This window comes from Lipotes vexillifer, unplaced genomic scaffold (genome assembly GCF_000442215.2).
Source record: "Lipotes vexillifer unplaced genomic scaffold, Lipotes_vexillifer_v1.1 scaffold382, whole genome shotgun sequence".
In the NCBI taxonomy this organism is placed as follows: domain Eukaryota; kingdom Metazoa; phylum Chordata; class Mammalia; order Artiodactyla; family Lipotidae; genus Lipotes; species Lipotes vexillifer.
The window spans coordinates 3,235,165-3,250,902 of NW_006780611.1; the positions used below are offsets into that span (position 1 = coordinate 3,235,165).

Consider the following 15,738-nt stretch of genomic DNA (forward strand, 5'->3'; position numbering starts at 1 on the left):
CTCTTCCAAGACCACAAGGCAAGGCCAGAGCATCACTCCAGCTAACAAGACGAGAGACGTGGCAACCAAACGCCACGCGTGATCCTGCAGTGGGTTCTGAACAAGGAAGAAAGGTATCATGGGTGCTACTGGGACAAGCGTCAAGATATGAACGTGGGCCGTGCGTTAGAGAGCAGTGCCGCGCGGATGTTTAATTTCCTGACTTTGACAGCGATATCATGACAACATCGAGAGGGTGTCTTTGTTCTGAGGAAATAATGAAGTCTCGCGAGGCAGGTGGCTCAAACGGTTCAGGAACAGCATGTCTGCACGTAAGCACACACACACAGAATGAAATGGGGCAAAATGTAAACAACTGGTGAATCTGGGCAAGGAGGGTACAGTGGCGCTCGTGCTGGTCTTGCAACTTTTCTGTAAATTTGAAATCACATCGAAATCAAAAGTTTAACACAACATGTGCGCGGACCATCTCTGGAAGGTGACACCTGGAACGGGGCAAAGGGGGAGGGGCGAGCTGGGGAAGGGAAAGGGCTCGTCTTCCCTCTGCACCTACCAAAAACAGCCAGCCCAAATCTCTGTGCCGTGCGACTGCGCAGGCAAAAACTGAACAAAACTAAGAAGAAAACACCCACGGTGAGAACAGCACCCGGGCTGGAGCAGCACCTTCCGAGCTTCAGGATCTTTCCAAGGCCGCCCTCCTCCAGCCTCCCGAACCAGGTCCGCAGGCTCGGCCGGGGCCGCGGCCGCCACCCTCCGCGGGCCTCACGCGCCACCTGCTGGCCACGCGGGGCACTGCCCGCCGCGGCGCCCAGCCCGTGGAGCGCAACCGTGAGTGACTACAGCCACCTCCACCCTCCCGAAAGCTCCAGCATCGGGCAGAATGCCCAGTGCAGAGTGGCACTCAACAGGGATGAGATCCATAAATAGAAAAACACAGATCTGAGTGGAATTCCAGCAGAACTTGAAAGCAAGCACGCCTCAGCCTGGCTGCAGAGCGTCCAAGTGGGTATCAAGACCCACGAGAACCACGCCTGTGACTGTCCTGTCCCCTGCTGGCCCCTCCACCCAAGACCTGTCTTGCCCCCTGCCCCCTGCAGTGCTCACACTCTACGCAGACCCACTGGGCCGCTGCAGGAAGGTGCAAAATCAGCCACAGTCAGGACGTCTGTCACCGGCCCGGATCGCCGGCCCCACCACCGCTATGAAGGACAAGGACGTCCACCTGGCCAGCCCTGCACAGCTCCCCAAGGCAGTGCTAAGAAGCCAGAAGAGTGCAACTGGGCATTAAGGAAAACAGATCGGAAAATGCTGATCGAATTGCAGAGGAAGCACATTAATAAATACGTCGACAGTAAACTTTCAGGACAAACGGCTCTCGTCTTAGTGACCTACTGGCATGAAACACAACAGATCAACCTCTCACCAGGTGAATTACACGGGGAGCAAGTGTGTTAAATGGCAGCAGACTGGCCTTCAGAGCTGCACCCCCTTTAGAAACGAGGCACAGCCGGCATGGCCTCGCCCACAGGGGACTCACCGAGGTCTGTGTTGGGGCCGGCGAGGAGCTGTTTGAACTTGTCCAGCCGGGAGGCCTCTCTTTCACTTAAGGCTGAGCTGCTGACGGTACTGGGCTCGGGCACCCCATCCAGTGCCACGGTCGCCGAGTGTGGGAGAGACTGGGATCTCTGCAGAGGGACGGCATCGCTGGCGCTTCCTGCAGAGGGAGGGGGAGAGAACAGAGGTGAGGCTCCGGACACATCCACACCCACACCCGCCACTAAGGAGGCCTCACACATGCCTCGCTGCTCTCCCTCCGTGGATCTGCCATCACCGAGCAGTGAGGACCTGGTTTCTTGAGGGACAAAATGAACCTAGCTCACACCCATGAAGCGCGCAGGCCCTCCTGGTGGAGGGGCGTTCCCCAGTGAAACAGACGCACCCCACGAAAAGCAAGACACTGACAACCACACAACCGGAGACCAGGTCTGTCAGGGCTACCAGCGGTCTGGGCCTGCCTGGGTGACGCGCCCCGAGGATCTGCTGGTGTAGGGCAGGTGGGGAGATGCCTGCACGGGTCACCGGGGCCTGGCATGGAGGGAAGCCACCAAGGCACACGTGAAGGGAGCATGAAGCCCATGAAGGTGCTGAGGACTGTCTGAACGTCCCAGGTCTCCCCGAGCCCCAGGAGGGAGGTCAGGCAAGGACCGTCACCCAGAGAAAGCAAAGGAAGCTAGATTCCCCCACTGCAGGTGGAGACGATGGGCCACCAGAGTGCAAGCTTGCCCAGCCCTCACCCAGGCACCACTGACCTGAGACAGACTGAAGGGCCGCCCACAAGGACCCACAAGAGGGCCTGAAGTGACACTGCGCGGCACCCAGCACCCGGGACTGGAGACAGGCAAAGGAAAGGGCAGAGGGCCCTCGGGTCACTTGACAAAGAGCCTCCAGGGACCAGCACGGGACCCACAAGCAAGAGGCCCTGAAAGGCTGCAGACCCCTGGGCCTAAATCGCATTGAGCAATCTCATCTTCCAAAACTGAAATTTAAAGTAAAGGGCTTCCCTGGTGGCACAGTGGTTAAGAATCCACCTGCCGATGCAGGGGACATGGGTTCAAGCCCTGGGCCAGGAAGGTCCCACATGCCACAGAGCAACTAAGCCCGTGTGCCACAACTACTGAGCCTGCGTGCCACAACTACTGAGGCTGCGTGCTACAACTGCTGAAGCCCAAGCACCTAGAGCCCATGCTCTGCAACAAGAGAAGACACCACAGTGAGAAGCCCGCGCACTGCAACAAAGAGTAGCCCCCGCTTGCTGCGGCTAGAGAAAGCCTGCGTGCAGCAACGAAGACCCAACGCAGCCAAAAATTAATTTATTTTAAAAAAAAAACGTACAGTAAAAACTAAGCTCCAGGAAACGGGGCAAGGAACAAACAGCGTGGAGCGAACACGCTAACGCTGGCTTCCGGCAGCAGTTGCCAGAAGGGAGCTGACATGCTTCACACCAAACACACGGGAAAGGCTCCCAAGGAGGCCCGCAGGGCACCAAGGAGCAAGATGGGCCAGCCCTCCAGGCAGAGTCTGGCCCAGTTAAGCTTCCAGAAAAGCCTGCAAACGTGGCGCAGCACTGAGAGCACCTCCCACTTCAGGGCTCCGGGAGGACAGGCTGGAGCGGTGAGGGGAGGGCAGCGGTGGCGGGACTCAGAGCTCCCCTCCCTCCTGAGGACCTGCTCTTCCCAGTGGTCCTCGTGAGTCTGCAGGAGGCGCCTCAGCAGGGGCGGGGCCCGCGGCAGCACAGAGCAAACTTGCTAGCTTTTATCTATCTGCGATCTTAGAGATGCTCCGTGTGACTTTATTCAGACCCTAATGGCCCCACTTGCCCCTGAGCCCCATTCGAAGGTGGGGCTGGTGGGATCTGGAAGGTAAAGCAACAGCAACGGCCCCCGAGGAAACAGTAAGGTCTACAACCAGGCCTCCTGTCACCGTGAGTGGAAAACATGTCAACATCCCACCTCCGGGGCCCCCGAGAGTGTGATTTAACCGCCACCCATTGGTGTCCATACGAGACCCGCTCGCGGCTGGGTCACGGTCAGCTATGGGGACAGCCCTCGCCTGGCCGATGCCCACGGAGCCCTTCCCAGCCAATGACACGCTTTGCCGTTAACCCAGTGGTACCCGAAATCAAGCAAAGTGCCTCTGACTTCAGGTACAAAGGCAGCAGATGTCTCAGACATTCATTAAGAAATGGACAGCCAGAAGGTGAAGTGAAGGCCCAGGGAAGCCAGCCTACGAGCCCACACTCCACCACCACTGAGCTTTGAGGCCGCCATCTCCCCAGGGCTGAAGGGCAAAGCCGACGGCAGCAGGGAGGCCCCACGGGCACCACACAGGGTGACATCTGCTCCCCGTGGGGACTCACGATTGGGACGGGCAGTGGCACAAACGCTGGCAGAGACACAGCCACACCGCGGGAGAAGCCACACTCTAACTGCACCATGCCCCGCAGTGGAACGTTCCAGGACACTCAGAATTTCAAAGCGCTGCTCACAGGAGCAGTAAAGTCAAATGGACCTCAAAGGTCTCTCACCCGAGGCAGACGCCCCGGCCCCGGGCGGCGCATCCCTTTGCGGGGATGGGCGTGGCTGCCACGCCCCATGGGCAGCAGGCCCTGAGGACAGCTCGGGTTACATCACCAGCATCTCCTTAACTGCCCAGGACGCCCAGGAAGAACAAAGAGGACCTGGACGTGGTCCCGCCTCTGCGGCTCACAGGGTCGCAGCATCAGCTGCAGAGCCCACAGCAGGAGGAACTCGGTGCCCGGGGACACCTGCCCGGCTTGGGGACACCTGCCCGGCTCGGGCACACAGGAGGTGCTCAGAGGGCCCGTCACGAGTCACAGGAACATTCCATCAACCTGTAAAAGCCCTTAACTGGACGTCCTTCCACAGTTAAGATCTAATACTTCAAAGCTCAGCCTATTTTAAAGGAAAATGGTTCACGTTCCAATACAAAAACTGAGCAAAGGAAATAATTCACACCCAAGAAGACTGTAACATTTTAGAAGCTAATTTCTGGAAAGCGTTTTTGAAAACTAGACCTAAGTATGAAACCTAATTCTGCAACTACCAGCAGGTAACCTTAGGCTATGGTGATGACCTCACTTTCTTATCTGTAAGCACGGGGCGAGCACCCTAACCCCCAGGAGACCCTGGGGAGAGGGATTAGAGGGTGTGCAGCTGCACTGCTGGCCCCCCTGCCCCCAGACCCCCACCATCACCCCCTCACCTCCTTAACACTGCTGCCTCCCCTGGGAGGGTGCCCTGACTGCCTGATTTAGGACCACAGCCCAGGCCCCACCCTGCTCTGGGAGCCGCTTCCCACTTCCATTCTGACCCCTGGCACCTGCCACCTTCGAGCCCTCGTGCCTCCTCACACATCATGTGTAGGCTGCTGTCTGTCCCCCTCACCAGAATGGACACTCCACGGGGCAAGGACTTCCATTCAGCTTGTCCCCTGGGGCAGCCCGAGTCCAGAGGACAGTGTCTCACCCATCGCAGATGCTCATTTAACAACTGCGTTGTTTTCTATCTCAGCCCCTCCAACACAAAAAGAGCAAAAGTGAGGAAGGCGGTGCCAGGCACGTGGATACGAGATGCAGACGTGAGCTTACCCTGGCGGAGTTTATAATTCAAAGCTGGCAATTCCCAAGAGCAGACACCCACCCCCACAGACCCTGAGCCCACGCATCTGTGTCCTGGAGGGAATCGCCAGAAGCGGCCGAGGGAGGTCCAGCCCCGGAACGTGCAGCTGGCCCAGCCCCTGTCCTGGAAACACCCCCGGGAGCAGCCAGGGCATCCTGACAAGGGCGGGGTCCCCCAAGCAGCCCACGAAAGCTCCCAGCCAGCCACTCCGTCTGCAGTGGAGACGTACTCAGCCAGGAGGGCCAGAGAAAGTGCGCTGCCTCTGCTGCCCAGAAGGCCTGCTGCCGCTCAGGTCTAGGAGCCCCAGGGCGGGGACCCTTGCTGCATGGGAGGATGGGGCCCACCCCACCCCGGTGAGCAGCCTCCAAGCCCGCTTTCTGGAGATGGGCCCTATATCTGCAGCCCTCCCCTCCCACCTGCGGGACAGGACGTGTGGCTCTCGCTGACAGACTTCACCAGCCGGAGGTCACCACTCGGGACCAAAGGAGGCTCCACCGAAGGCTTTGGCTTCTGCTCGGGCCCCAGAGCCCCCAGCAGCTTGTGGCACCCCTGCCGCTGGCTGTGGTTGCGCAGGACGCGGTTGGCCGTCTCCATGACGACCGCAGTGTTCAGGCTCTCGGCCGCCATGGCCAGGAGCTCGTCGTCATCCTCGCCGGCATCCCAGGCGTCGCTGGTGTTGCGCTCAAACTCCTGGAAGGTGCTGCCTCGCTTGGCCTTCACCGGCGTGGTCGGCACCTTGGGTGTGGCCCTGAGCAAGCTGCAAAGCAAAGGCAGCTTTTACTTGCGCCTCGGGGGGCTGAGTGTGGTCACCCAAGACCGGTCAGAGACCCCAGGTGAAAAGGTACACAAGCGAGCCAAGAGTGAAGTGAAAAAGCAAACACGATGCAGAGACATCCAGAAAAAGACAAAGCTCACAGGATGCAGTGAGAGGGAAGGAGGAGAGGTCTTCTGGGAGAGTCACGCTGAGTGTTCGCCCCACAGACCAACGTACAAGGACACACAGCACTGCCCAGCGATAGTGCCCAGCCCTGCCCCACAAACACTCTCAGCCCGACACCTTCGCAGACCTCCCACGGCAGCAGCTGGCGGTGTGGGTCGGGAGAGACTGTTTGCGGGACACAGGCCCTTGGCAGGTGGATCTGGACACGGGACAATTTCAAGGATGCCCACAGCATGACGACACACAACACTGGCCCCACCGAGTGTCGGGAGCTCATCCGACACATGTGGTCCTCCAGGGCCACCCCTGCCCCACACCCGTCCCTGCTGGAGGAGCCCAGACACGGGCAAGCAAGCTGCAGGCGGTGGGCAGAGAGCAGGGAACGTCAATTACCCCTTATCAGCTACGTGGTTTGCAAACAATTTCTCTTTGCAGGTTTTCTACTTTTTTGATGGTGTGTCCTTTGAAGCACAAAAGGTTTTAATTTTGATGACGTCCAATTTATCCTTTTGCTGTTGCTGCTTCTGGTGTGTTCTAAGAAGCCGTCTCCCGATCTAAGCTCACAAAGACTTGCCAGCCCCGCCCTGGCCCACGGGCAGCCCGAGACCCCGCACAGGCTGCCCACCTTGGGCCGTGGCTTCCACGTCTGCCCTCCTCCGAGGATGGGCTATGCAAGGCCAGCAGCACCTCACACAAAGCAACTGCTTGATGTGTGTTGGCTGAGTGAAAGGCCACTTTCCTCCCCCTCAGGAATTCCAAGGAGCTGGGGGGTCGCCACAGCCCCCCAAAACCTGGCCTGAGATGAGAACAGCCTTGCGAGATTTGAGGCGTCACTTACGTGCCATGTAACAGTGGATCAAATGGGGGGTGCTGGGCGCCATACACATGCTGGATGCTATTCAGAAAGAAAGGAAAACAAATTAGCTTCTCCTCGGCTTTCCCAGGAGCCCCCACTGACTCAGGAAGAAGACCAGCTCCTCGAACCCACGCTCGAGGGAGCAACTCCGGCCACTGCAGGGTCCCGAGGGCATGTCTGGAAGGAATGAATAGCGCTGTGCAAGCCCACAACCCGCACACAAGCAGGGCATTCAGCCTCCCTGCGAACGGGCCTCACTGAGGGACCCACAGCGCCAAGGGCGTCAGCACAGAGCCTCGGGCATCGACTAGGGGAGCTGGTGAGGCTCCCCGCAGCCTCTGCCCTGGGACTAAAAGACGGACCACGAAACGCCCATCGGGAAATTCTCCTCTGGTACCATTCTGTCTACAGATGGAATACAGAATTACAGAGAAGAGCAATATAATTTTGTTAAAAGACTTCATGGTTTCACTATAAAGTCTGTGTTCATCAGAGTAGATCTAGAAGAGACGGAAACAGAGTAACTTGCCGGCACACCGGTCAGCGGAGCAACCCCACCCATGCCCCTTCCTCCTCTCGATGCCCAGCCAGGGGCGGCTGCAGGACCCGGGGCCGGTCAGAAAGAGATAAAGGAGAAACACTTAGCTGGCACACCCCTGGCCCTTAGCTTTCCCCTTCTTCTGGCCCGGAACACACATATCAGGCCGAGCGGTGCCTCAGCCATCCTGCCCCCGAGAGAAATAAACACGAGTTAAAACTAAAGCCTCCCTGGAAGAAGGGCAGTGGGGTGGGGGCTGGCGGCGGAGATGGGGAGAGCACGGGTCTCCAGCAGGCTTGAGAGCTGCCAGCCCAACCCTGGACCTCGGACTTCATGGCATGAAATAAACAAGCCCCTGTTTGTTGACGCCACGGACGCACTCAGAGTCCTAACTGGTGCGGTCCATGTGGAACAGACAGCCACTGTAACACTGAGGCAGAGCCTTGCAGGGTACGTGTATGTAAAGACAAACAGACACTCAGGTGTTTAGTAGATAGATGAAGTCTTCTTAGCTTTTTAAAACAGAATGAAATCCTACCTTGTTTACTTAGTAAATGTATCACAACTATTTCCCCATATTACTGTTCTTCAATGTACTTAAATACATTTACTTTATCTTTACATATATATTATGCAACACACACGAAAAATATACGCAGCTTATACACATTTACAAACATAATACTGGGGCTTCCCTGCTGGCGCAGTGGTTGAGAGTCCGCCTGCCGATGCAGGGGACGCAGGTTCGCGCCCCGGTCCGGGAGGATCCCGCATGCCGCGGAGTGGCTGGGCCTGTGGGCCATGGCCGCTGAGCCTGTGCATCCGGAGCCTGTGCTCCGCAACGGGAGAGGCCACAACAGTGAGAGGCCTGCGTACCGCAAAAAAAAAAAAAAAAAACAATACTGAGGGCACGTGGGATTTCCCCATACCTTTCTCTGCAACTCCCATAAATCTATAATTATTTTCAAGTTTTGTAAGTTTTTTTACAAATCTTAATAATATGAGTACCACCTCTCTGGACAATCTCCCCTCTAATTTCACACTGTCCCACCATATGTTTATAGGGTAATTTGTTTAACCAGTGTTGACCGTGAGATATTTAACTTGTTTAAAATTGTGCGTGATTATAAAAGCAGCAATAAACTTCTCTGGGCACAATACTTTCACACAAATATAACTTCTAAAGGATAAAGTCCCAGAGAAGGCAGGCCTGGGACATAAAAGATGCACGTATGGACGGTGGGTATAAACGGCTGACCCCTGAACAACGCGGTGTGTGGGGGCACCGACCCGCCGCACAGTCGAAAATCTGAGCGTTGCTTCCAGTCAGCCCTGCGGTTGCTCCTCCCTGCAGCTCTGCGCGCACAGTTTCAGCGCACCCAGATGGTGCAGGGCTGCAGTATTTACTCCTGAAAAACACCCGCTTGTAAGTGGGCCCACGCAGTTCAAACCCGTGTTATTCAAGGGCCCACAGTAGGGACCATGAATCATTGCTATCTGATGGGAGAAAAGGGGTCTCAGTGCTGCTCTGCACCTTCTCGATTACTGGGGAGGCTGAGCGATCTTGAAACATATTTTGTTCACCTGTGCTGCTTCTGTTTGTAAAATGCCTGTTCAGACCCTTTGTCCATTTTTCTAAGGGGCTGTTCACCCTTTTCTCACTGATTTGTAAAAACCTCTCTGTAAACAAAGGATTCCTTGGTCACTGAGGCAGTGAGGTGGGCAGAATAAGGGCCCCAAAAATGTCACCTCCCAATCCCAGCACCTGTGAACAGGTCACCTCACACTGTCATAGGGAAGAACCTTTGTATCCTATCACAAGTTCATCGCTAAAGGGATGTTGCCTATAAGCTTAAATTATACATAGTGGCCCATCTCTGGGAACCCCGCCTCCCAGGTAATGAGCCGTTAAGCTAAAATACCTCTGTTTAGCTCACAGTAAACCTCCTGAGCGGGCCCACCTGTGAATGACTGCAGGGAGGAAGAAATGAACACCTCCTCTCAGGAGGCTGATGGGAACCGGAAATGCTTGACTTTACCCCCTCCCCTTTTCATATAAAAGGAGCCTGAATTCTAAGTCAGGCAAGATGGTTCTTTGGGGGCATGAGCTCACCATCTTCTTGGTCTGCTGGCTTTCTGAATAAAGTCGTTATCCCCTGTCCCAACAACTCGCCTCTCGATTATCGGCCTGTCACACAGCGAGCAGTACGAGCTTGAACTCGGTGACAAATTTGGGGGAGCCATCTAGGAGCCTTGCTGCTCGTGGCCAGCCGCCCCAGTCGGGGAATTTTCGGGTAAGGCCCTAGAAGCTGGCAAGACCACTTACCCTGAGGATCTGCCCTCCAAAGTTCCCTGAAACGACACCGACTATCCCAGCGCTTGGCAGTTGGATCAAGGAAACTGTATTTTGGGGGCCGACGGGCTCCATACAGTAGGGTTAAGTCGCTCTGGTGTGCACAGCCAGAAACTTTATTTCCTCTCCGTTTGGGGCTTTTTCACTGGAATAAGCCAATTTGTTTTGTATTTGAGTGAAGTACCCTGTCGGAGAGTGGAAAGAGTTGTTGGACTCCTACCCGATTTGTGAACCGGTTCGTTGGTTTCTTTGGATGCTAGCACTTGTGTGTGCCCTTTGTGTTTTGTCTTGAAAAGGGAGTAATGTTTCAACTATCCCTAAAGAAAGTCCTCTGAGGTGCATTTTGGATAAGGGATCTGAAGACAGCTCTGAAGCATGGGTGAGTGGAAGATGATACTGTAACAACGTGTGGCCACAGTACCTGTTAGGATCTCCACAGGGGGTTTAGAAAGGGTTATCTTGGGACCCTGTGCACCCTGTCTTGCTGTGTTAATTACGCCGTTTATGGTCTCCTGTGTCCTTGCTATATGTAAAACCCCAAGACCAAACGAGGGTTTATTTAGGATTTTGTTTGTTCTTTTGGGTTTTTTGTTTCATTTTGTTTGGCACTGTTTCTCCACTAACAGCCAAATCAGTTTTGTGATACTTAAAACTTTTACTGGTATTAAATGGAGGAAAGGAACAGGAAAAAAACCCCGTCCTTGTCCAAGAGTGGGACATTCGAGGAAAAAGAGAAAAGAGGTTCCACTTGGTTCCTAAAATCACCAAAAGCTACCAACAAACAGAAGTGTCTTTTCCATAAATACTAGTAAAAAGGGTTTCGCTACAGTAGACAGGTGACCTTGATTTGTCCCATTTGCCAGAAACCCAATTTGAATCCAACCTCTTCTATAGCTGATGGCTTTTACATTGTTGTACCTGATTCACGGCTAAAATTTTCGAATGGGAACTATGAGGTCCCTGTGTTTGTGTTTGCACATGTTTTGTAGATGTGTGGCATTGCCAAAATTAATCCGTAAAAGACCTCTATTTAATTGGCTTAAAGGAAATTAAGTGCTTATAAATACTCAAATATAAAAGAAACTGGCCAGAATGAGTTTCAGGTTCACGTGATCTAGGAAATACTCAGTATTAACATCTGGTGTTAAGGTTAGCTTAAGCTTGTTGGTTTGATACAGATATGACTTTAGAGTCATCACCACTAAGTAGAATACTTTCATTGTACCTGGGTTTACTAGAAATCAAATAAGACCCTATCCCTGTTATAAAGTTTGTCAGCAAGAAAGATAACAGTGTGACGAAGCTTTTAAGTAAGTAAAAATAGAGGTAAATGAAGCAGGGAGTTTTGGGTAAACTCTGCAGGAATAACGTTCTGGGAATGTCTGTCTGGAATAGTCTCTCCAGATTTCTGTAACTCGAAACTAAACTAAGTTCTAAGATAGGATTGAACTTAATTAAAATCTCAGAGGTAAAGTGGTACAAGACCTGAATTTGGTTCTCTAAGAGGACAAAGTTTTCTTAAAATATTGAACTGCTTCTGGTAAAAGAATGACTTTAAGTGATCTGTATTTGCCATTGACATCTTTTATTATCACTGGTTAAAAACGTTTTGATATTTTTGACAGACTTCCCAAAGATCAAGTTCTAGGTGGGGTTCATTTGGCCTCTGGCTAACTTTTGGACTTTCCGGAGGGTCCCTGGAACACCTCAAATTACTTGTTTTCTGTCCGTCTCAGAGAGAGGAATATTAATATCATTGGGCTTATGTGGTGTGTTGAATTGCAGGAGAGGCACTGTCAGATGAGTGATGATAAACTGCTTAGATCGTATCACATGGGTAAATGAATATATTCTAGAAATTATACGGAACTCCTAAAATTCTGGTATATCCTGCTAAAGATAACAGTCATAATTACAGAAATTATCTTAAATTGTTTGCCACAGCAGTAATCAAGTTTTTGTTCAACTGCACTGCAATCCCAGTTGGTTGATGCCAAAGCAAAAAGGCATCCTTTTAATGGTTAGATGATCAATTGCTATCTATGGTTTTCAGTGGCTTTTGAACGACTCTCTAGCTGTTTTGTGGAAAAAAGCAGGGAAGAATGACCGAGTCCTTTCTGTGCAAGCATTGGTACTGTTATCAGGGAAACTAAGGAAGGGAATGAGAACGAGCACACACAGCTTCAAACCTTCACTCCTCTGGCTGCGCTGGCGTCCCAGCCACTCTGGCCGTTCTGCCAATATACCCACCCCGTCCACTACCTCCAGTTCCCGACACTGGGGCTCAGGACCTCCCCTCCTTCTAGGGGTCAATTAGAAAAGCCTGTCTTAGCTTCTGGGGCACAGGGACTTGGTCTGGTATCGCCATCTAAGACCCTACAGGGCACCCAATTTGGGCCAGGAGCCACTTCCGGGACATCATGGCTATTTCCCCTATGCCATTATCTCATAGGGGGACTAAATGCAAATGACCAGCTGGCTGGGTTTCTCAGACTTCTTTAACTGGGAAGATCGCAACCCTCGTTACAGGGAGGATCCTCTGCACCTGAAGCCCACCTGGCAGCACCCACAGCTGATCCAAATGGGGGCCCTCAGTGAGGGAGGAAGGCCCCATTTTGGCAGGGCTCTGCAAAGGGAAACCAAAGCTAAAGAGTCTGAACAATATTCAAGACATTCGGCAAAACAAATGAAGGCCTCCCTGAATTTCTGGAGAGGATTTATCAGGCCTACAGACGTCATACTAATGCAGATCCCGAGGTCCCTGAAAATATCAGAATGGTAAATTTGACATTTCGGAGCAAAGCGCTTCAGATATCAGGACAAAGCTGCAGAAACGAGGTGGCAAATCTGGAATGAACCCTTCTCGATTGGCAGATGTTGCTTTTAAAGTGTTCAACAGGGAACAACGACAGAAGAAAGAAGACGCAAGATGACACACCACTTCTTTGGCAGTGGCGCTGGATTCCCGGAAGGAGGGATGAGCCCTCACTGGGGAAAGAAAAGCGTGCTGTGAAGACGAGGAACGCTGGAAAACAGAAAACAGAGCAGGAGCCCCTCGCACGGCAGAAAGACAGGGACGCTCGGAAGAGGCCCAGGGGCTCCCTTGGACTTGAGGCGCCTAATTCCCCACAGGAGCCCCGGGTAAAACCGACAGTGGGAAGTGAGCTGATTGTCTTTCTGACAGACCTCGCCCTGAAGCTTTTCCCCAAAATGCCTTGACATCAGAGTCCAGAACACACACTTTTTTTTTTTTTTTTTGCCGCAGCGCGTAGCTCGTGGGATCTTAGTTCTCCAAAAGGGATCGAATCCGGGCCCGCGGCAGTGGAAGCGCAGTCCTAACCACTGGACCACCAGGGAATTCCCCCAGAACACGCTTTACGCCTACAGATGGAGCTCATGAAAATCCCAGAAAAGGAGACAGAGCTCTTTCGCCCAAGGTCTTTAAAAATAACCCAGAGCCTGCTGTCAGACCGCCCCAGATGGGGACTCAACACAGAGGAACCTGCCCCACCGCGGACTGAAAGACAGACTCTCCTCAAATGCCTTAAACTGCAAGAAATTTCAGACAAGCTGGTAGTGTTTGTGTGGACGCTCTTTCAGGATGCGTGGAAACATATACCACCTGGACAGAAAATCTCTGATGTGGTTAAAGCCTCCGTAGGGAGCTTATCCCCTGATTTGGATGATGGCATTAAAACAACATTCATCCTGGAGACCACAATCAACAGGAAAAGCCAAGAAAGTGAATCATACATTAAAAAGGAACGTTGCTACAACATGTCGCGAGACACTGAACTTGGGATGAGGCCTTGCCAGTTGCGCTGCTACGGATCAGTGGCTCCCAGAAGCCCCTTTAGACTACTGTATGGCAGGCCATTGCAGGTGTGTGCCCGGGCAGGAGAATCTATAAATGCTAAAGACCTAGCGGTGGCCAATCACATTAAAACTTCGGGCACTATTTATTCATGAGTTTACCTCCAACAGGCCTGGCCATCCAACCGAAGGAGACGGGAATTCCATCTCCATTGCCCATTGGAGAAGGGGCAACCAATTTGTTTAATTGGCTCCAAATAAATAGCACCGGAATTCAGTATATGTATTGGGAACTGGAACCAAAACCCAAGTTCAGTTACGAATTAGACAACAAAGTGCTGAGGTTTCGTCGGGTTCAACTAGTTGCAGATAAAAAGGACTAACAAAAATTCTAAGGAATATTCATCACCTCCGTTCAGCAGAATGGTCTTCATTCCTTTTCTCACAAGATTGTTGAATGGATGCTGACAGTGGGGAATAGTAATACAGAAGAACCTTTTTATATTCTATCACAAGTTCATCGCTAAAGGGATGTTGCCTATAAGCTTAAATTATACATAGTGGCCCATCTCTGGGAACCCTGCCTCCCAGGTAATGAGCATTAAGATAAAATACCTTTGTTTATCTCACAGGAAACCTCCTGCCCAGGCCCACCTGTGAAGGACTGCAGGGAGGAAAAAATGAACACATCCTCTCTGGGGGCCGACAGGAACCAGGAAGTGTTTCACTTTACCCCCTCCCCTTTTCGTATAAAAGGAGCCTGAGTTCTAACTCAGGCAAGCTGGCTCTTTGGGGCACGAGCCCACCATCCTCTTGGTCTGCTGGCTTTCTGAATAAGGTCGCTACTCCCTGTCCCAACAACTTTTCTCTCGATAACTGGCCTGTTGTAGGGCGGGCAGTACCAGCTTAGACTCGGTAACAACACAGCAGAGGGGGCTTTTTAGATGCGACTAAGGGCACACACCTTGGGAGAGCACCCTGCGTTATTCAGGTGGGTTCAATCTAATCACAAGTCCTTAAGTGGAAAACCTCCCTGGCTGTGGTCGGGGGGGCGGATCATGACCATGGAGGAAGGCTCAGAGCGAGGCTGCACGGCTGGCTTTGAGGATGCAGAAAGGGGGCCATAGTCAAGGCAGCCTTGAGAAGCTAGAGAGTAAGGAGATGGTTTCTCCCCTAGAGACTCCAGAAAGCCCTGCCAACACCTTGGTTTTAGCCCAGTGAGACCTGTGTGCAGACTTCTGACCTCCAGAACTGTAAGATGATAAATATGTGTTATTAGCCAGGAGGTTTGTGGTAATTTGTTTCAGCAGCAATGGAAAACTAATACAGGTAGCAAATCTGTTTTCCTGGTGTGTGGGAGGCTTAAAGGTTTATGTTAAGTCATCACACTTTTATCCTTTACGGAGGGTTCTGCTTTGAGGACTACACTTGGAAAAGCCCACCCCTACTGCCCTAGTCCATTCAGGGTGCTATAATAAAAAATACCATGCACTGAGCAGCTTATAAACAAAGTCTCACGGTCGTGCAGGCCGGGAAGTCCAAGATCAAGCCATCTGCACTTTTAGTGTCTGGGGAGAACTCCCTTCCCGGTGTGCAGACATGTTCTCCCTATATCCTCACATGGCAGAATGGGTGAAAGAGCCCTCTGGGGTCTCTCTTATAAGGACACTAACCTCATTCATGAGGGTTCCACCCTCATGACATAATCACCCCCCAAAGGCCCCACTTCCTAACACCATCACATTGGGGGTTAGGATCTCAACATACGGATTTGGGGGGCACACACACATTCAGTCCATAACACCCAAGGCTGCATAAACATGAGCGTGTTTCATATTTCTGTGGTTTCATTGTTTACCCCTGTGTTTTCAATCGCCTAGAATTTATTTTATTTTGCTATATACTACTTAGTAGGAAACTTGTTTAAAAAGTAACCTATTATTCCAATTTTTTTTTTTTTTTTTTTTTTTTTTTGGGTTTTGCGGGCCTCTCACTGCTGCGGCCTCTCCCATTTGCGGAGCACAGGCTCCGGACGCGCAG

At 52.4% G+C, this 15,738-nt stretch overlaps 1 protein-coding gene across 2 annotated transcripts in view; it reads right to left on the reverse strand.

Annotated features, from left to right (window-relative positions):
- Positions 1-15,738, reverse strand: part of TBC1D22A (TBC1 domain family member 22A) — a 324,171-nt gene that overhangs the window by 285,548 nt on the left and 22,885 nt on the right. The window contains exons 2-4 of one of the 2 annotated variants that reach the window (XM_007453900.1): positions 6,977-7,033; positions 5,615-5,955; positions 1,538-1,714 (exon numbers count right to left, since the gene is read on the reverse strand). In XM_007453900.1, the coding sequence (XP_007453962.1) occupies positions 1,538-1,714; positions 5,615-5,955; positions 6,977-7,033 (575 nt within the window). The remainder of the gene's footprint in view (positions 1-1,537; positions 1,715-5,614; positions 5,956-6,976; positions 7,034-15,738) is intronic. The other variant, XM_007453901.1, reaches the window with a different exon arrangement.